Source organism: Nothoprocta perdicaria, unplaced genomic scaffold, assembly GCF_003342845.1.
Source record: "Nothoprocta perdicaria isolate Ctin4 unplaced genomic scaffold, notPer1 scaffold_21, whole genome shotgun sequence".
Taxonomy (NCBI): domain Eukaryota; kingdom Metazoa; phylum Chordata; class Aves; order Tinamiformes; family Tinamidae; genus Nothoprocta; species Nothoprocta perdicaria.
In genome coordinates, this window is record NW_020455316.1 from 5,848,405 (window position 1) to 5,869,922 (window position 21,518).

Sequence of the window (21,518 nt, forward strand, 5' to 3'; positions counted from 1 at the left end):
GCTCTGCTGTCGCTGCTGCCGCCGCCGCTGCCGGGCGGGTCTGCGCTGCCGCGCGGGTCTGCGCTGCCGCGGGAGGGCTCCCCCGGCCCGGGTTCTGCCCCCCCTCCCAGCGCTTTACTTTTGCAGCCCGGAGCGGGGACATTATGCCGAAGAGAAAGGTAACGCGCCGCTCGGCTGCCCCCTGCTCCCGTGCCCGCCTCACGCCTTTATTTATTTATTCATTTATTTGCGGGGGGGAGGGGGGAGAGCTGTTTATTTAAAACCAGGTTTTATTTTTACGTTTGCGGAGCGCGTGCCGGGGCGCCGCTGCCCGCGCCGCCTGTTGCGAGCGCGGCCGCCCGCGCCGCCTGTTGCCGCTGCCCGCGCCCCGGGGCAGGCGCCGCTGTCACAACTCCCGGCTGCTCCCCCCGCGCCTCCCCGCTCCGCCGCCGGCGGGGCCGAGTGCCGCGGCAGCCGCCGCTCGGCCGGGCCCGCGGGAGGAGTTTCCTGCTCGCCCAGTGCGCCGGGGGGGCCCGGCCGTGGCTCCGCGGGGAGGAGGCGAGGGAAAAGCCATGTTGGAAGGCAGCCCGCAGCCTCCCCCTCGCCGCGGACCCGTATGTGCCGGGTCCGCGGGCAGCGCCCGCCGCGGAGGCCGCCCGGCTCCCGCCCCGCCGCCCGGCCCGTGGCGCAGTTTCCCCCGCGCGGCCTCGCGGGAAGGGCGCGGGGCCCGCGGCGCCCTTGGGAGYGCCGCCGGGAAGTTGCTCCCCGCGGCGGCCGCCCGCCGGTAACGGGGCCGGCGCCGTTGGAGCCGTTAGTGCAGCCGGAGGCCGCCCGAGTGCCCCCGCGGGGCCGAAACGCGCCGCGCTGAAGTTGCGGGTGGCCGCGGACTTCTCGGGCCGCCCTCATCCCCCCCACTCCGTGCGGGAGGTCCCGAGACGTAGAGCGCGCCGCGGAGCTGCCGCGCTCGCCSTTAAACCCGCGCCTAAGCCGCGCACGGCCGGGACGGGGGCCGAGCGCGTGGGTGGCGGGGAGCGCGGGCGCGAGTGGGGTCGCGGAGCGGCCTCGTCTGCCCCTGCGGCCTCGTCCAGGCCGCTCCTCCCGGCCCTGCTCCCGCGGGACGAGGTTGGGAAGGAGCCCGAGGCCGCGGGACGCGCTGGGGAGGCGGCGTCGGAAGCCTTGGAGCTGCCCGGCCTGTTCTTACCCTCTGAGCCGAGCTTAGCGTTTCGGGCTGCCCTTCCCAAAACACGGCGCAGCTTTAGTGGGTCCTGTGAGGCTTTGTTGTTGTTGTTGTCTGATGTTTTTCTTAATAAATGTTTCACATAAAAATGTCTTCTCTTTAGAAAGCCATCAGAAAAAAAAATTGCCTATGTGATCAAAGCAGTGAATAGGAAGACTTATTCAGTAAATTCTTTTAGTGTAATTGTGGATAAACACAGTTAAAAGTCATGATTTTATAGATGCTGTCATTTGGGAAAGTGCTACTTCTAAGAAAATTATACAGCTGATGGCTTCACTTTATGACAAAACTGTAAGAGCCATARCTATTCCGTAGCAGTTTTGCCCCAGAGTAGCATCCAGGGAGTGAGAAGTTAGTGATACAGCGATAGCTGAATGATTATTAACACTGTCGGTTCCACGTGGAGACAAAACCATTCCGTGCAGCTGATAGTGGATTCCTCGGCTTACACAAAACTTCTAAAAGGTCATTAATGCCAAGAGTTTTATTGGGGAATAAACCTTAAAAAATGAAGCCAGAACTTTTCACCATTTGGCGAAATAGATAAATAAGTAAATAAATAGTTTTGTAGAAGAGACGTGTAGTCTGTAGATAAGAATCCACCTGTAGCTATTTCTGTGGATGTCTTGGTTATCTAGGCCGGCTGATCCTTTGTGTTTGCTTTCCTTTCTGTCTTGATGTTTTTTCTTCCCCAGGTAACCCAAGGTGAGTAGCCGAGCTCCTCCATTACAGGTGGTGGGGCCTGTGGTCTGTCCTTAGTCACCGGTCAGGGTTGATTGAGGGGGAAGGCAAGAACTTGCGTTGGGATGTGGCACTGAGAGGAGACAAGGTTGCGCTCTGGTCTGCTCCTGAAGCGAGGCCTGTGCCGCGCTCRGCCCTTGTCCTGACGTGTTGTGCTGTGGCCAGGCCCTTTCCCAAGGCAAGTGCTGTGCCCRTATGGAGTGGACTAGGCTACCTGTTGTGCTACTGGAATGCACTGAGGTGCTCAGCGTGGTTTTGTTGCCTGTCGAGATGGAATTAGCTGTTGGGTCACACTGGGAGGCTCCTTGGCCTGGAAACAGCCCCGGCAGAAGTGTCTCTGTGAAAGAATAAAGAATCATCCGCTCCCTGGTGACGTGGAGAACCCCTGTGTGGTCGCGTACGTGCATGGGACGCGCGTATGGACACGCGTACGCTCCAACGTGAGGATCGCCCTGAAGAGGAGCGGGGCCCGCAGCTGTCACCGGAGCACCAGGGCCCGGAGTCGTCACGGGGAGACGGCAAAAGGTCAAGCGGTGGCTGGTGCAGGGCGCCGCTCAGCCGGCCGCGCGCTCCGGGCGATCCAGCCCCTCCGCTCCCGCGGGCGCTGCGCCCTGCCGCCTCGCGCCGCTCAGGGAGCTCTRAAGACCCGTTGTCGCTTGTGTTTTTCCCAGTAACATCTCTCAGCGTTGCCGTCGTGTTCCAGAGCAGAAAAAAAATCATGCGTAATTGGCCTCTTTAGACTGTTTGCCTGCTTTTTGTATTCAGGAGTGTTAGTTTCTGCAGTAGATTTGCTGCTGTGGAAGTGCGGTGGAGGGAACGTCTGTGGCAGGTTCCTGTGCCCTTACACAAACTCGGTTTCTTTGAAGTGGGACAGAATAGCAGACTATATTGACTGTAGAAAACCAAGACTTCTGATTGTCTGGCTTTGAACAAATCCTTTAACAGAAGCTGGAGGGTGCTGTAGTTTAGCCCTGTTATATCCTAATGCACTTAATTACATGATCACATAATAGCTTTTCATGAGACTCTTCCATATTACTTGTTTTGGCAACTGAGTACAACCTAATMAAGGTACTTTGTACTTTCTGTGCCCTGTGGTTGTGTGTGTAGCCTGACGCATCTGCCCAACTTTTCATCATGCAAAACTTGCATGAACCTAGAGCTGTTAAATGACACCTGTGGGTTTTCCCTGGACCTAAGCTCAGTTGTGTTGTTGAAATGCCTCATGTTTCCGAAGTGTCATGAACGTTGAGAGGAATGTTGTGCCTGTTGCCTGATGGTGAACCAGGGCTCGGGGATAGATGGGCAAGTGGCTTTCGGAGAAGTTCTTGGTTTGCGATCAGGTGTTGGGTTTTTTTTCCCTAAATTTATCTTAATTTTGAAGCTACTCAGCAGGGAAAGCTTCATGCTGTAGAACTATGTGAGTGCCATTTTTTTCCCCTCCTTTATCTGTTCCTACCCTTGCACCTTGCCATTCAGGGTCATCAGTGGAGTTGGAAGCTGTAGAATTTTCGTCCAGGCACTTCTGAGATATTAGCCCAGGTATGAGCTCCAGTGCCTAAGGACCTGCTCTGGTAGCAGTGGGATATAGAGATGGGGGAATTGTGTTGTGTTTCACACTGTGCAGGTGATTATATCTTAAGGAGAAGAGAGGAACGAGGAGCAGTWGCAAATCCCCTCACTCTTTCTGTTTCCTCCCTGTTTTGTCTCCGAACTTTTCCTTAAACTCCTGCATTTCTTTTTGGGGAAAAGCTGGGCACTGGCTGCAGTCAGAGGTGCATGCACGTTTGATCAAGGTAAACAGCAGAGGTTCCATCTTAACATAAAAAAGGTTGCAAAGGGCTTCTAGTACACGGTAAAAAGGTGTTTCTGTGTTGCTCCCCGTGTGCTCAGTCTGTAATCCTTGAGAATTTCAAGCTTGGGCATCTTTAAAGCAACTGAAAGTAGCTTGTTAAACCTACTCAGAGAGGTTGTGGAGTCTCCTTCTTTGGAGATCTTCCAAACCCGCCTGGCTGCYGCCCTGTGCTCCATGCTCTGGGTGTCCCTGCTGGAGCAGGGGGTTGGACTGGGTGGTCTCTAGGGGTCTCTTCCAACCTCAACCACTCTGTGATTGTGTGATGCTCCRCAAGTATGTGGCCATACAATCAGTGGGACCAGACTAACCTGCATTTTGCAATTGAAAATGAGATGGAAGAAAAGAAAGCCAGAGCTTTCTGAAGATGGTACGCTTGGAGATATTACTGTGCAATGGTGTAGAGTACCATTGAAGTAAAAACGCGTGTGAGTATTGCTCTCTGCCTTGTTGCCAGGTGGTGTTGCAGGCCAGTTAAATGCATGCAGCATGTATTTGTCCAACCTTTATTTATAAAGACACACTATCGAATAGCTTCTGAAGAGCTAGTTATTTTAGCTTTGTGKTTTTTTTGAGAGTTATGAACATTATAAGCTCATCAACCAAATTTTTATAGGTTTAAAATATATCTTGCTATTTTACAAAATTTTGTAAAAATCTGATCCATTTATTAGCAGTTACAGTGTGCCTAAATTTTCTTCTGAGACTGTGCTAAGATGCAGTTGGACTTATTAATTGGGCAACCTGAAGCATCCTTGCACTGGTAGTTTTCCTCCAAATTATCCATCACAAATGATGCATAAGGCTGTTCTRTGCATTAAAGTGTGATACCTGATGAGCTGCAGCCATCCATACAATCTGCTTTATAAGCCATTGTCTCCTAGTTCGAAAACAACAAGGTGCAGGTAAACCTGCCTCTTACAGGTGGGGATTTTAGGAAAGTACTTCCTCGTAGTGGAGATCAAAAATAAGTTTGATAGCAGTTCAACAAGCCAAGGGAGGAAATATTGTTTTCTAGAGTAAATGTCATTAAAAAAAGTTTGGCATGCGTAAATGGAATGTGACTGGTATGTGCTGTGTGGTTTAAGGCTGCTGTTCTTCAATTTTATTTATAAAACTTTGCTTTCTCTGCTTTTTTATACCAAAGCATAGGCCTGGTATGTTCTAAGGTATGTGTTTGTTTAGATAGCTAGTATGGAGTTAAATTGTGCTTTAAATGATTGTAACAGCCACCTTTGTGTAGAGTGTGAGTAAAGCAGACGCAGCACCTCTTGGAAATTGATACCGTGTAGGATCTAATGGTGACCTTCAGCTTCCCCTCTTCAGCTGCAGGTCACCGGCACAGTGGTTTATCCTGTGGTGCTGTAGCTAAAAAAGGTGTTTGCAGGTGCTGGGCCTAAGTTTCATGCCATCTTAAGTGACTCAACAGTTTTAAATGGAATTTTGGAGTTTTTAAATCCTGATCCTTTTTGGAGGTGCTCATGGGTGATGATAGCCTGATAGAAGGAAGTTGGGCTGGGAATAAGCAGCTGGGTATATGCAGAAGTGGGATCCCCTTGCACCAATTTTATGGTAAATAAAATTCACAGCGTGGGACTTTCTGCCAGGACCGTAGCTCAGATTATCTGGGAAAAGCRGAATGGCTTCTGAGCAAACCAGGCCAACTTCTGCCAGCCAGGCGCTCTCCAGCAGGCCAGCGTGGGCAGCCTCCCTCTGACCGTCCCAGACGTCCCCCTGCACCTTCACACAGCAGCCTTGTGCTCATCGTGGTGACTGAGTTCCCAAMTCTGTCCTTGCACGGTTAAGGAGAAAAAATAATGCTTTGCACGTGTTTGGTTGAGGTTTTTTCCCCCCTCTGGTGACTTAGGAGGTGACCAATTTTCAGTCAGGTACTCCTGACATATGAAGATACAGGTCCTGTGGCCACGTTGGTGACACTTGCTGTGCAGACACAGAATGTAAGGTTTCCAAGGCACTTCAAATGAGATGTTCCCAAGGTGTCTGGTGATCTGTGCGGAGCAGAGAGGGCTCGTGTGCCCCTCAACATGGAAGGRTGAGGTGGATTCCGCCCTCCCACGCGGCCGGGAGCGTGTCCCGTTGCCCACGAGGTTCCGCGTTCAGGCTGCCCACACAGGGCTCCGCTTTGATGCCCCKCTGGGAATTAGTGCTGGGAGCCGAGAGGTCGGGGCCCGCGGGGCGCCTCGGCCCACACGCGCCTGCAGGCCCTGGCCCTGGCTCCGGGAGCTGCTCGCCTCCCCTCACGGGCTTCGTCTTGCAGAGCACCAATTAGTTGTAACAACAGCAAAGGAGGTTATTTTTTATCGTAGCAAATTATTGATTTTTTTTTTTTAATTTTTATTTTTTAATCACGGTGTTGCAAAAGGGAAGCAATTATATATCTCTTCTCAGCCATTTGGGATACATTTGTTTGTCAGAGGTAGCTATTTATTGAAAATACTTGTCTGCAATTAATCTCCATTTTTTGGCAGATAAAATAGATTTTTTTTTTTTGTTCTTTTCACAGGTATTTTGCACTGATGTTGCTTTGCACATCTGGCCAGTTCTATTTACGTACTGATTTAGGAACCTAATCTTTAAAAGTTTTTAAGTCTCTGGTTCTGCTTATGTGCAGAGTYGGCCCAATCAAAATTGGGTAAATGGAGTGAAAATAAAAATGAAAGCAACTTTGAGACTTTTAAAATGTCCCATCAAATATAAATGTGGCTTAAATTATATTGCTGATCTACTGAAAGCTTTTCAGTGGGAACAGCAAAATCTTAGTCTATAGTCTTAGTCTAGAAACATTACTGATTTTAGATATTTATAAATATATCAGACCTAATGTCAGTTCTTTCTCTTCTTTCTTGCCTGGAAGCACACAAAGGCCACAGGAGTTACACGTGAAGAGTTATTGAATTTAACAAAATATACTTAATTATTTTCTGAACCTACTGATTTTTATTCCAGCCAGGCTATTTGTATTCTTATTTCTCAAAGAATCTTTGAAAATGCAATGCATTTTAACCACTCACTCTGTTTTAGCTTGGAAGTCTAAGCAAGAACGGGGACTTTCACTAGGAACCATGTTTTATCCTGATTTCTTCTTCCCATCTCTGATACCAGGAGTCTTTATATTTAATGGTCTTTATATTTAAATGTTAAATACAGTTTGTCTTTTCAGAACTTCATGATCTTGACATTCTCCCCCTAAAGGATTAGAAAATTAAATATTTTGTTCTTAGTAGATATGAGATGAAATGATTTAAATTCTAGAGAGAAAAAGGCATCTTCTATAGTATTTCATTGCAATATTTCTTAACAAAAAAGATTGAACTACTATGTGGACTTAAAGATTTCATTTTTAATGGAAGTTATATATTTAATTTAATGCAGGTAATCAAATATAATTGGATATTCAGGGAAAGGCATCCATCTGGAGCAGGAAGGAATTAGTATGTAATGCAAGTTTCAGAGCTTCTAAATGCTTCTTAAAAAGCCTTTGGAATGTGGAACTTCCAACCTCTCTTTTTAGTACCTCAAAATTTTACAAATGTGTGTGTGTGTGTATATATATGTATAACATGAGTTTTATAGATCTCTGTGTGTGTATATAAAAGCATAAATTATGTAAGGTTGTATCTAACATATTTATCTGTCTATATAAAAGCTGATGTCCCTAAAGACATACAGAGTGGAAGACAAAAATTGCTGCAAGACTATACTGCAGAACTCAAATGAAAGGAAAGAGAAAAGGTGGGAAACAGTGCAGGTATTAAAAATAGATATATATTTTCTTTGTTCTTGCAAGTGGTTCTGGTGAAATTACTTGTTTCTGACATTAGTGACATGATTTTTTTTYCCCAAGATTGGGCTTTTTGTAGAGAAGAAATGAAGGAGCATAGCAGGAAGAATATTTGGCGGCTTAAAGCATTTAAGAGAGAGAATTAAATCCCTTGCAAAGTTCATTATAATGGGCTTGGCAGTGAGCACTGAAAACAGATCAAAGAATTAGCTGTAAACACAGGTTAATGATAAGATACTGGAGGATCTGGGGGCTAGAAGGGTGTCACAGGAGCTAGTTGATGTTAAATTAGCTAACATATAGTGTCTTCATTAATCTAAAAAAATTAAGCAGTATTTTAATTACATTTGTGACTTGGCATAAAATACAGAGCTGTGTTGAAGACAGACACAATTAGAAGATCATAGAAGCACATATGGGGAAACAATGCATTAAATTCAATGTAATGCAACTCTGGCTTTTCACTAAGCTCCACTCACAGCAAACTTGCTGTAAGTTTTAGCACATAAAAACCATCTAATGTGCAACTTAAAGGAAAGTTAGGGTAAGAAAAATTATAGCAGAATAATACAGTAAATTGTGAAAAAGACTTAAGACTTTATATGTTTTGGGTTTGTTTTTTTCTGGCCACTGTGGGTTTGCTGCAAACTTTCAGCATATTTTGGTTGGAGAGGAAAGTTGTTGGTGCATTAAGCTCCACTACATTATTACATCATGGAAATTGCAGCTAGAACACGGAGCATCTACAGGCAAATCCCATTGTGAGCAGCCCATGGAAACGTGGCTGAACGAAGCACGTTGCAAAGGGAGGAAAAGCTGCAGAGAATCCCCGAGCKAGGCAGGGTGAGGCAGAGTGTGGGAGGAAGAGGGGAACCGGAATCTACTTTTTCGTGCTCTTCACGTGTGGGTCAGAAGACTAATTTTTGGCCTCTCAGGGCTGGGGTGAAGAGAACAAGCTGGTAATAAGTTCCTTCAACAAAGAACAATGTATTTTGTTTTACCTGAAACCTTCTATGCTCTGTTACGTCTCACCTATTTGTGTTCTCACTCTTTGTGCTTTCAGTGCTTCTGCTCCTTTGAGTGCAAACAAAATATTTATCCAGAAGCTGATCGCTGTATGCACCAATGCATTTCTTGAATGGGTATCAGTAACTGTAGCTGCTAGAGCTGCCTTGTTGTATTTGGGTGTCATCCTGCTTACATTGCGGGGTTTTGATTTGAAAAATTATAGCTTTTTTTTTTTTTTTTCATTATTGGTACATCTCTACCAGGTGGTCCAAGCTTAATAAAAATAAAGGCAAACTTGCATGTATATTCTGTTAAATGTCTCCTTAAAATACTTATTTAGTGTTTTCATTTCATCTTACCAGTTCTTCTGTGCTATTGATACTGCAAGTACTATGTTACTGTCTTGGGGTATAGGAACACCAATTCCTATTTCTACTTAATAACTGGTAACGTACAGAAACCTGTCTATGTAAACAAGATCCATTTTTAATATTCCTTTGGTTTTTTTTTCAAATCCTCTCAAATTCATGTTTTTAATTTTTTTCAAAAAAAAAAAGTGTCCCTTAAAAATTTCTAATTGCAGATGCTCACAGGGGATCTTGCCCACGTCCTTCCAGGTTAATCTTGTGGTATCATGGGTATGCAGAACTGCCAGGTCTTGGCAAGCTCGGCTGCTGCTTCCTATATTGTCAGCATRCAGTGCTCTTTGTGATGGGACACAGTGCATGGTCATCTGAACTTAAAACCTACCCTTAGTTTGAATATTAAAAGCATATTTATATTTAGCCAGTCAACTCCTTTGCTATAGTGTCTATGCTCACGTCTGATAAAAGGAAAAAAAAAGAGAAAAGAAAAAAAAATCACTGTTACTTGAGTTCCTCTGTGATTTTTGTCATCTGTATAATTTTTTGATGACATCTGTACAGTGGTACACAGTACAGTGTACACAGTAGGCCTGTAGAGGCTACTTTATGGCTGTGATAGAAGTATGTGAGGGAATGCAGGCATGTGGGGGAATAAAGTTCAGGAATTGTGGGGTCAGGAGTGCYGTCCTTCCCAGTGATTCAGGGGGTTCTAATTCCACTCTGCGAAACTTGAAGTTTGGGGGGTGCTGTTCCTGGCTGCTTTGTACTGTAAGGCAGAGTATCAGAGTGCACTTTAATGTGATCAGGGTGTCATGTGAAATAGGGCAAGCTGTAGCATTACATCACGTGGAAAAACCTGCCAGGGGGACCGGTACCTAGCGAGCCTGGTTGCTGTGAAACAGAAGTTTCTCCAGGGGTTTTTCRTCAGGACAAAAGATGGGGGAAGGCTTCCTATGGCCGAGCTGGGAAGGAAGCCTTCAGGGTCTTGGTGGCTTCCACAGGAGTCCTGTGACTTGCAGATGCTACCTCAGGCAGCCACTGCCTGTGACATGCATGTAATAAATCTGGCTGGTGCTTGGGGAGAAGAGGARGCGCTGCAAAAAGTAGCACAAAGATTCAAACCAGCCAGGATTCACTGCAATGGCTATGCCAGACTGGTAGAGGAGGAGGAGTAAGTCTAAGAGGACCGGTTGGAGAGGAGAGGAAGTTCCCACTCCTCTTTCTACAGACATGCTGCAGCCGTGTTTCTGACATGTTTTTTTGGCGTCCTTGGAGTTTAGGGAGTCCCCGTCTGCTTGCAACAGCCCCGCCACTTGGGGGTTCTGCTGCCTTGGTTGTTTGTGCAAATGAGGAGTAAAATGGMTTTTCTGGTGTAGCAGCAGACTATATTTTTAATTTTATTTATAAGTTTATTTAAGCAGCAAGCTATCTTTTCAGCTCAACCAGTTAACAACGTGAGAGCTATGGGCTGGGGAAGATGAGCGCAGCCTCACACAGGGCTGGAAGAGAGAAGGCAGAGGGTCTGAGACGGCAGTCAGAGCATGTAGGGCCCCTTGCTGCTCTTACTCACCCCTGAGGCTACTAACAGGTGAGTCTCTCCATGCAAAAACATCCTTAGCCTTGGAATTGCTGGATTTTCCAGCTTGAGAGGGAATTGTGGGCTAAGTAGCTAACTTAATTCAAGTATGTTATGTAATATGTTCCAGTTGTATACAGTGTTTGMATTTGAAAAATTGTAATAGATGCTATTTTTTTCTGTGGTTGACTCCRTGAAAGCTTTTAGAATGTGTTGTCAAGCAATAATGTTATTATATAAAAAAAGGCTTCCAGAAATGTAAGACACTTTTCTTTCATGATTGCTAAGGAAAACRGGGTAAATTACTGTGTGTTAACTACACAGTGCCTTGGGATGAGGGTTTGTTGCTGGCCAGCTACTACAGAGCTCATGGCATCTGATAGTAGCATCTTGTGATGATTAGGATGTTTCCAAGGTTCCTAAAAGTGCAGTCGTGTAAAACACCCTGATCATGGAATGTGGATCAGCTTCATTCATTTTATGCAGAGGTTTTTAGCCTGGCTGCTGGGGGAGATGAGTCATTCTGTCTTCTGTTCCCTACTGCTATACCTGATCCTCATGGCTGTTTTCAGGAACTGTGGAAGATAACTTCCATGTAAACGGGTGCCCAGTAGAGGAAAAACATTACTGGAATTTCTTTTAATAGTGCAGTGTGAGTTTATTAGATTTAAGAAAATTCCCATAGGAAAGATGTTACAAATTCCCCATCTGTGGGGAGGCTCCACTTGGAGCTTGTGTGACATTACGTGTTGCAGAGGGAAGCCATAGGAAACGAGGGTTTGTTACTGACGGTGACCATGGAGCTACTTGGCCTGGTTCTCCCTGTGGCTTTTCGTGCTCCTAGCACCACGTGGACAGCTGGTAACCAGAGGGAAGAGCTTTTAGGAACACAGACGGGAGCGATCCCCTAGGAGCGCCGTGTGACGGAGGTCCCTGAGGGCACCATTTGGGTGAGGCGCCATTTTGTGGCCTGTGTTGCTGTGCTAGGTGCCCTGTGCTGCGCTGCTCTCCTGAACGTCCTGCGGGTTCCTGGCTGCTTAAGCGATCGGTCCTAGGGGGGCTTTGTTTGTGGCATGTTTCTTTTTCTGCTAGGAAAGCACACAGTCGTAAAGCTGGGATTTATTTTCTCGTATGGGGATTGAAGACTGTCGGTTCTTGTGGAGCGTTAGAGCCCCATGACAGGGGAAGGCAGTGGGCAGCCTCACTGCAAACTAGCCAGGCTCTTTCTCTGCTCCAGACCATAATCATGTAACTCTCAGAAATTCCAGGCAGAGCTTGGGTTAGGATTGAAATGGGAAGAGCAAAGAGAAGATGGCTGTCCTGTCAAAGTCTCAAAGGGCAGATGCGATGAGGGAAGGATATTCTGAGAGCTTTCAGTGAGTGAGTCTGAGGCACCAGAGGAGTGAATGAGATACAGACACCGCTCATTTCAGTAGTGCTGTGCTTTTGGGCTTCTCTCCTCGCATCTAATTACAAGTGAAATTTGTGTTTGGGAAGAAAAGTGTTAACATTCTCGGAGGTTTCTAAAGCCCTGGCAGAGCAAACCTCGAGTTTCCAGTTCACAGTGTTACCAACTGCTGCTCCTCTGTTGGAGCCTGCAGCTGCCATGAGTTAATGGGCTGGGGGGTGGCAGGGGAACGTGGTGGGTTGTGAGCGGTCCAGGTGACAACCCCTCTTGGTCTCCCTCCTGGGAAAGTCTGAGGCGCCTTCGGTGCGATGTGGCTTGTAGATGCCAGCAGGAATTTGCCAGGCGTCTGTAAGTTGTTCCAACATATATATTGAAGGATCTTCACTGTCACCTGTGTTTTGCTGTTGGCCAGATGCTTTGAAGTCTATAATAAAAGGACTAACTTATTTTTTCTTTCAGTCTCCAGAGGGTGCTGAAGGCAAGGATGCAGCAAAAGTAACTAAACAAGAGGCAAGTCTTTTTCCTCATTATTATTGTTATTCATTTTGGCAAGTAATTATTTAATTGGAAGTCTGAAGTCTTGCGGATCAAACGAGTATGTACTTACTGCTCGGCCACTTCCAGTGATATGTTTTGAGAGGAAATAATGACAGTTTGTTTAAAACCAGAAGTAAGCCACATTTGTAGCTGATTTGGCATAATTTGATTTTTGTGCAGTGAGGGTTAATAGGACTCGCTGGTACACAAAACAAATCCCAGAAGTCGTTCAGGACTTTAATACAGGCGCTCTGGTGGACCTTACAGCAGCAGCCTAGCGTGTCACCTCTTGGAACTGCTTTGCTTACCTTTCCCTCTAGCAGAGCTGGCACAAGAGAGTTAATCCAACACCTCGGCTGCTCGACTTCAAAACTATTCTTAGCTTATGTGGCTGATGGGAGGGTGTTTTGAATTAAGATACCAGATTCTAAACTGGGGCAGCTGACATATGGGTATGTTTCCTTTGTCCAAATTTGCATTAAGGGCACAGTTAACTCTTGGCAGGAGCAGCAAGGGGGACAGCTGGGGGTACCTTGAGCAGTACAGGAAGGTTGGCTGGACTTCATTATAGCCCTTAATCTGATTTTAAGAAAAGAGGTAGGTAAGTATTGAGGATTCACATTCTTAGTTTGTCACCTTTTGTAGCCGACAATGTTCAATCAAGTGCTTGAAAAGACTGTGTGAATATTCAAGCAGATTAACGATTAATTGCACTTCTCATAAAGCTTTGGGCATATTTGAACAGGGAGAAAAGTCTGATGAAGTTYTGCATTTTTTGAACTGAGGAACCGATTGATGCCTAGTCAGGCAAAAGAAAATGGTGCAGTGGCATGAATGTCAAAGTTTTTCAAAGAATAGTARTATTTCCCAAAAAATCAGGAAGAAAGCAGGTGAGTAAAAAGATCTGAGAAGACTAGCTAGTCTCAGTAGCATCCTGTGGTATTTTCTAGAAGACAGTATACCTGCTAGCTTCTTAGTTTCATAAAATACGAAAAGGCTGGCTAAATCATAGTAAAAAATGTATTCTTTTTGCTCTAAATATTTTTCCCTCTGTCCAATTTTAAATATTTTTCCTTCAAGAGACAGAAAAGTAAAGATTCCTTACCCCAAATACTTACAACACTTGAATGTTAGTATGAGAAGAAAGACTGAGAAGTTTGAAGAAATATTCCCTCTCTGGGGAAGGCTTGTTCTCTTTGAAATACAAGAGTAGTCTTCAGTCAAGATGAGATAACAGTGACTTGGACAAAAAGTACAAAAAGAAAGAACAAACACAGGCTCAGCAGACACACCTGTAGTGCTCAGAAAGGACRGTGGTAAGGGATTAGGCTAGAAACTGGGAACTTTTGGAATTTGGGTCCCACAGATTTTGGAATAGGTGGAGCTCAGAAAGAATTGCTTCARTCTGAACCAAAACAATCCCATGTGGATGATGACACTCAAGAGTGTCTGATTCTGATATATATATGTATTTTAACTAAACATTTGAGGGAGATCAGCAGCTTCTGAATTCCCTGTCTTTAGGATTAAAAAAAGGGCAAAACAAACCAGAAGCTATAAAATTTGTATCTGCATTGGCAAAGAGCAATTTTGAAAAATGCGTTGGGAAGACATTAAGAGAATAAAAGCTAAAACCTGGAAAGCTGCTTCCTTGAGCGAGCAGCAAGTCAGAGGACCAAGAAAATGGCACCACCTCCTGATGCAGTGCTCAGTAGTACATGGGAGCTAAAGAGAAACTTGTCAAGAGAACTGATCTGTGATTATGACCATACTGCAGTTCTGTTCATAGGCATTGCGGGACTAAAACTCAAAAAAAAAAAAAAAAAAAAAAAAGAGAGAGAGAGAAAGATTTAACACCAAAATAAAAAAAAAATGTTATTTTTAAAGGTATTTTTGTACAGATAGAAAATAATGAGGAAAGAAGCTGAACAGACAGTCTGACAAAAGTGAAGCTGAAATACAGTGACTAGATGGAACTTCTGCTATGCAGACCTGCTAGGGAGGTTGTCACAGTGGAACCTTTTCTTAGGAGTGTAGAGTTTAGAGAACATTCTTGAACTTGGTTTTTTTTTTCTTTTTTTTTTTCCCCCCTTTAACAAACTGATAAAAAAAAAAAAAAAAAAAAAAAAAAAAAAAAAAAAAAAAAAAAAAAAAAAAAAAAAAAAAAAAAAAAAAAAAAAAAAAAAAAAAAAACTAGCCCAATAGCCCAATGAATTTGGGTTAAAACTGTTTTGTTAAATTGTTAAGTACCAGAGTAACTGAAGGCAATGCATATGCCCTCAGGGTTTTAAATAAGCGATTTAGGAAAGTGAAGAGTTTGCTGCTGTTGTTTGGGTTTTTTTGTGCTTTTTTTGTGCAAAATGAGTAGATATGGACAAATGTATAGCAGGAGAGCTGACAGATCTTGCAGARAGGTCATACTTCAATACCTGTTGACTTCACAGAATTCAGATTAGTGAATGATGTTGAACCTATTGATACAATGTACTTGGATGTAAAAGCACTTTTTGATGAAGCTCTCCAACCAGAAACCAACAAATCATGGATTAAAGAGAAAATAGTTAAAAAGTGGTAGCAGATGAAGATAGGAGAAGAGACTAGGGAGGAAGCAGTTTATTTTCAGTGCATGCATTGTTGAATGATCTAGGAGATAAGTTACTGGTGAAACTACAAAACGTGCTGGAGTTTACAAAAAAAACATCAGGATGGTCAAAAGTGAAGGAGACTGAGAAGGATGTGATGCTGCTGCATAGCTAGGTGATAAAAAGCAGTGAAAAATGAATATGGAGAATGCAGATTGACACACATGGGCAGGGGAGGACACAGTTTGTGGGCAAGTTAGCTGTAAGTTGGGGGACAGACTGTAGATTCACTGGAGGAAAGACTGTAGATTCAGTCTTAGGAAATGTCTTGGTAATTGAAAGGGGACCAGAAGAGGGGGAATATTCCTGAGCAGAGTGGGAGGCATCGCCGCATCACAGCGTAAATGCTGTGTGCACCTGGGTGGGAGCTGCTCAGTGGCTCTCTTTTAATAAGGTCAGGATGGAATTGAAAAGGTACAAAAAACAGTGAGATGAACAGAAACTACAGAGCAGCTTTTTAAATGAAAACAAATTTTCTAGGATTTGTATTGCAGAGGTGATACATTTATCAGAAAAAAAAAAAAGAGAAAGGCAGATAAGGAGTGATTACTTGCTGTCATAGTTCTATAATAGGAGGAATCCAATGCAAGTAAAAAGGGTTTCCTTTTTCTTCCCCTTATTTTCTTTTTTTTTTTTTGTTGTTGTTGTTAATGATCCATAAATATTTGAAAGTATCTTTAGGTTTGCATTTTACTGGACCCAAATATGAACCATTCCTTACTGCTTCTCCTAAGAATACTTCTGTGTCCCCAGCAAATACATTTTACTGCATTTTTCAGATATTAACAGCAGCTTTTCTTTTTTCCAAGAGGTATGTTGGGCTCTGCTTTTTTTCCTCAGCTCATCTTAAATGCTTAATCTATAATTTAAAAGATATTTTTGCTTCACTTTTTAAGCTGCATTGTGTTGGATATTTGTTGCAGTTGAATCGTACCTTCATTTTAATTAGAAATGCAATTCCAATTTTATGGCATAGACCAAATTTAACTGTGTTTGATAAATGCTCTGTGACTGGATCATGGACTCATCTGTTTTAATGACTAAAAAAAAAAGCTATGAGCAAATTAATGAACTTACAACTCTTTCTACACTTGCTCATCTTCAGTAGTGGATTTATGAAAAAGAGCGAAGTGAAATAAAATTTAATTAGGAAGGCATGTTGAGGTAATGAAGAGGAGAAGTGGGGGAAAAGCAGAATATTAGACTTTCTTCTTTCCTTTTTATAATTATCTTTACATAYAAAAAATAATCATTTTCCTTCTGATCTTGTAGCAGCCTCTGTACAGATGGTCTCTCAGAAGCAGTTATGGGAAGGGACTGGACCTGGAGGGATCCTTCGTTTCGTGTTTTGATCTGTTAACACTCTGATGTCCTCCAGGAAAAGATCATGACTTTACTTGGATTTTTATCAGAAAATATTTTTACCTGCTATTAAAAATAAGATCTGATGGATTAGAAAACTYGCTGCTTGAAGTATTTGTTTTGCATTTCACAGGGATTTGCTGTGTCCTATGTACAGCTGGTTAAACTTACTGAATTTGTGAGTCTTTAGAGCAGCAAGGGACTCAGAAGTACTGGTAAAAGAGGTGCTAAAATAATATTTCACAAATGTCAGCACTGACAGATCTGAGAGTAGATTTAGGCATCGCAATTCCTGATCTGTTTTTATTAATTTCCATCTCACTTTGTTCTTTTAAAACTTTCATGGTCCAAAATGAGGAAACTCTGAGCAAGGCTGATAGATACGTACAGAGGTGTCTATTTTGGTAGGGTGTATTTTATTTTTTCTGTCACCATCAAGTGGTTCTTGATCATCTGGGCTTGGGTAGCATTTACTGTAAGCCTATAAATGTCTTCTTTCTTTCTTTCTTTCTTTCTTTCTTTTTCTGTAGCCCACAAGACGATCAGCAAGATTGTCAGCTGTAAGTATGTGTAACATCTCTTGGTGTATACTTTTCTAGGCACATGTTTTCTCAGACCAAGCAGGTTTGTTGCATTTTGATTCATTTTTGCTGAAGCTGTTCACAGGCATGAAGTCTAGATTTTTTAATCTATTGGATTCTGGAAGTTATTTTATATAAAAGCAGATGCATTTCTGTATTTCAGTACAGCACACTGCCTGATTACACATAGTATTGCCTTAGTGCCTTTGCAGGTTGTGGAAATGTGGCCACGTCTGTGTGTGTAAGAGCAGTCCTGCAAGGGCTTGATTGGTGCAAGCGACTAATATTTAGCTTTAGTCCCTCTTCTTTATGAGAACAAGCACATTCTAAATCTTTCCGAGTACATTTTGATCAAAATGCATAGACATGCGTGTTTATGAACCAAATAACTCTTCATAAAGTGGAAGAGCCTTTTAATGATACAGCTGTATGAAATACTGTGAAACCTTTTTTTTCTTTTAGCAGAAGAATCTCTCTGATGGCCTTTCCCTTTATTTTAATAGATCCTTCTAGGCCCCATGTTTAACTCTTAAAATAGCCCTCAAGTTACTTTAGCTCCTAGATGAGTGGGCTAACAGAAATGGGTACATGTTTGTTTGCACGTTGACGTTTTCTGACCTTTTCTAGGTGCATACTAGTGAGTGGGACGTAAGGGAAGCTGTTGTGGGGTGGGTGGAAGCTGCTCTGTGGAGGTTGGTGACTGGCTACTGCTAATAGATTTAATATGTCATGCAACTTAAAACTGTTTTATAGAAACCTGCTCCGCCAAAACCTGAACCTAAACCAAGGAAAGCCACTAAGGTAAATACTCTTCTTTTTAACTGTCATCACTATAACCAATAATAACTAGATTATACTTTCTCTTTGCCTTACAAACTATTCATTTCACATATTTCTGGTGCATGAACTCTCCTCTGACTTCACTCTTAGCCAGGAGAAAAAGCAACCAACCAACCAACTAACCAGCCAGATCAGTTCCCTGTTCTCCTGCTCCACCCCTTCCTGGCCTCGTTACTGGCCAACAAACTGATAACACAGACTGCCTTAGTTTGTAGTGAATACCAACCTGAGGAAGAATCTTCCCTTTTTTTACACCTCTCCTGAAATTTGCAGGTTTGCTCAAGTTGGCCCTACTTGGGACTGATTATTCCATATCATCCTGKTTGCTTGACTAGAGGGCTGGTATTTCATTTAGCAGTGAGAGGGTCTCACCTGTTTGTGAAGCCTGGCCACTGCTGAGAATGTGCCGTTATAATAAAGGTGAAATTAAATATATTTAAATTGGATGGTTTGGGTTTACTAGGCCAGTCACAGTCAAATTAAAATCTTATTAGTGCCTGAGATACCTTTTCATGACTTGTGCATATAAATCACATACTTCAGAAAATGCAGATTTACTTGGGCCCAAGGGGAATGCTAAGTAAGAACAGTTGCTTTATCAGGAGAGAAAGCAGGCACAGTGGGGGACACTGAGGGGAGCTCTCTTCACACTTAGATGTTTCTAGCCTGTGTTCTAGTATCTTGGTTGCACAGGGATCAGGCTATGAGGTTCATACATGAATGTGTAACCTATGCTTAATAATGCAGCTGATAAATGCAACAAGACTTCATGAATTATCCTGATAYGACTGGATTAATTTAATTTGTGTTCATAAACCTACTCTCCTCTTAAAAAGAGTATTAAAAAAGAATAGAGCGTGGTAGAGTTTATAACTTGCAGCGCACACTGTAAAAAGAGCTGGGTGTTACRAAGTCTGAGTTGCATGAGAGACATTTCAGGCTTGTTCGCAGCGTGTGGAATCTCCTAGGGTGCAATTCCAAGTAACTTTTAAAATACTGTAATCTGCTGGATTTTTTTCCTAAATTCTAACTGGATCGCCTTTTAAGGAGTATAATATTAATTGATCTCCTAACAAAAACTAACAAAAAAGTATGTGCTCTGAGCCTGCTAGTGATCCCAAATCTGCGCTGTTGTTGGCCACTGCGGTTTTACTAAGTCAAGCGCTTGACTTCTTCCTTGTGTGAAGAGTTGGGGCTGTACTCGAATGAAGAGCAAGCACCTCAGTTACACCCTGCAGTGGGGGGCAACAGGGAAGCTCAAGAGTGATAGGAGTAAATTTAGGCTGCCTCCCAACTAGGGTTAACCCTCTTTTTCTCTGCACCCGATTCCTGTACTGGAAAAGAGTGGGATCAAAAGGAGGCTGACCTTGATATCCCCCTTCATGGGATATTAAGGCTTTTGTTGGCCATTTTGCATGGAGAGCTTGGAGCAAGTGATAGCATGGGACATCTCAGTGCTATTGAGCTATGCTTTGAACAAACAGCTTTTTAACACATACATAACTTACATTTTTGACACATAAGACTTAAAATCCTTAACTTGTTTTCCTACCAAGTGGTGGACACTCTTAGATCACAACCTTAAGTACATTTGTAGGTTCAGTGATACAAAAATAAGACGCCAACATATGAGTTGGTTGTTGAAGAGCAACTCYCTACATGAAATTGTAGGTGGTAGAATAGTTCCTTTTTGTAAATTCTCTGTTTTTTGTTGCTACAGATGAGATATTATCGGTGTTTGCCTCCCTAATGTGTTAGTTGTTTCCCACTGATGTGAAATGAACACCACAGATGTTATCAAACTAAGAAAAGGGCAGCCAGCAGAACWGCCTAATTTTAAAAATCTAATTCAGTGTTTTATGTTGATCAAAAGTGCATTGCCGTTACACAAGCAGCAAATTGGTTGTGCTTGGGGGAATAAGCTGGTTTTTGTTTGTTTTTAATTGTAATTGTTTTCGWTCATACGGGTATTTTTCACATTTTACGGGTATTTTCTATTTTAATCAGTTTACAAAAGGGGCTTGAGGGGTTTGCATGTCCCTGGAAATTAGCAGCCGTACTGAGGAAGCAACAGCAGCCCCCTCTGCAGATTGTGAGTCTGTAACTTCTGTACGTAGCAAATTTCCAGGTCATCTTAGGTGAGTGTCACTGTTAGTGCCGCCCGTGCAGCCAGCTCGGATTTGGTGCTTAGTTTCTGTGCAGGGTTTTGCTGGACGGCCAGTGCCGGCTGCCCTTACAGCCTGTGCCCCTGTTTTTAATCTTCTCTCAGAAGGAACCCGGAACAAAGGCCAGCAAAGGTGCTAAAGGGAAGAAGGATGAAAAGCCAGAAGCTGCAAAGGAAGGTACTACACCCTCTGAAAATGGTGAAAATAAAGCTGAAGAGGTACTTTCCACACATACCTCCTGCTGATTGAACCAGTGCTTTGGCTTTGCTTGGGTTCCTTTTAGCAATTCCGCCTTGGAGACGCCGCCCGGTGCTCCTCCCGCCTCTCCTTGCTGCCCGCGAGGATGAGGATGGCAGCGCGGGGGCTGCGCCTCCCTCGCTGCACCCCTCGCCCTGCCACCCCGGGGTGCCCCGGGGCGAGCTCGCTGCGCCCAGCAGGGCGAGCGCAGGACGAGGGGAGCGCGGGCGCGCCTCGGCAGTCTGCCCTCCTGACCCGCCCTTCTCTTTCTCTCTTCCCTCTCCGCAGGCTCAGAAAACTGAATCCGTAGGTGACAAGAACGAATGAATTGTCGCGGAAATTGGGGGTGGATTTTGTGTACCTCTCGGGCAACTTTTAAAAGATATTTTTATCGAGTATTTTGTAAATGCTAATTTTTTTAGGACGATGATAGTTGACATATTAAACTGTATATGAACATTGCCCTTCTCGTAACAGTGCTTTTAGGAATTCCTGTTGTTGCCAAGTAATATGATATCAAATTAATATCGCAAGGTATGTGTAAAATTGGATCAGCATTCCATACACTTGCTTTATGAAACCCAGTCTTGTGCATATGGTGATGTTTTTACTGTGCGTATTTGAATTTTCCATGCAGTTTTTCTAGAGCAATAATCAGTGGTGCTTTTGTACTTAGGGTTTATGTGATTTTAATGAAACATGGATAGATGTGGCCACCTGCTGACTATTTTGGGTTCTTTTAATGGATTAAAATAAAAGGTCTCCTTGCCTGCAAAACCACAGCCTCCTAATGTGTTCTCTAAATCCGAGGGATGCCGTGCTCAGATCTGCAGCTACTGCAAGGCAAACGAAGCGATTTAGCAGCCGCCAGGTTTTRCACACAGTCTGTTTCCTGTTTTTTCCCCTTCTCTTCTGACCTCTCATTAAAAGTTCCCTGTGGGAAGCAGGTTGGGCTGGGGCACTGACCGGCAGTTCCTTCCCATGCGCTGTCCCGGGGTGAGCGGAGCTGCCCCGGCGCGTCGGGCATCTTCCCCTGTGGGAACCTTCCCTTCCATCCAGGGCCGCAAGTTGGTTGTGGTGGTTGTTACTCTGCTTCAGCTGAGGACGGCGAGTGTGTGGAACTTGCTGTTAAACAGCCTGTGTATTTGGTACCTGCGGGAGATGAMGTTAGTGGGAGTTATTTTGG

At 43.9% G+C, this 21,518-nt stretch overlaps 1 protein-coding gene across 2 annotated transcripts; it reads left to right on the forward strand.

Moving 5' to 3' along the window:
- The first annotated feature begins 98 nt into the window (after positions 1–98).
- On the forward strand, positions 99–21,050 carry HMGN3 (high mobility group nucleosomal binding domain 3). 2 transcript variants are annotated; one of them, XM_026038461.1, is made up of 6 exons: positions 99–158; positions 12,428–12,478; positions 17,040–17,069; positions 17,844–17,891; positions 20,200–20,313; positions 20,621–21,050. In XM_026038461.1, exons 1-6 carry the CDS (start codon positions 144–146, stop codon positions 20,657–20,659), a joined length of 297 nt encoding a protein of 98 aa, XP_025894246.1. In that variant the 5' UTR covers positions 99–143; the 3' UTR covers positions 20,660–21,050. The 2 variants fall into 2 exon arrangements, with proteins under 2 accessions (XP_025894246.1, XP_025894247.1); XM_026038462.1 differs by having other exon boundaries at positions 20,200–20,272; positions 20,621–21,036.
- Positions 21,051–21,518: the final 468 nt, after the last annotated feature.

Excerpts from the sequence above, each read along its gene's own strand:
- HMGN3 (XM_026038461.1), top strand. Across the intron at positions 17,892-20,199 it reads AACCAAGGAAAGCCACTAAG|AAGGAACCCGGAACAAAGGC; the intron begins GTAAATACTCTT and ends ATCTTCTCTCAG. Across the intron at positions 20,314-20,620 it reads GTGAAAATAAAGCTGAAGAG|GCTCAGAAAACTGAATCCGT; the intron begins GTACTTTCCACA and ends CCCTCTCCGCAG.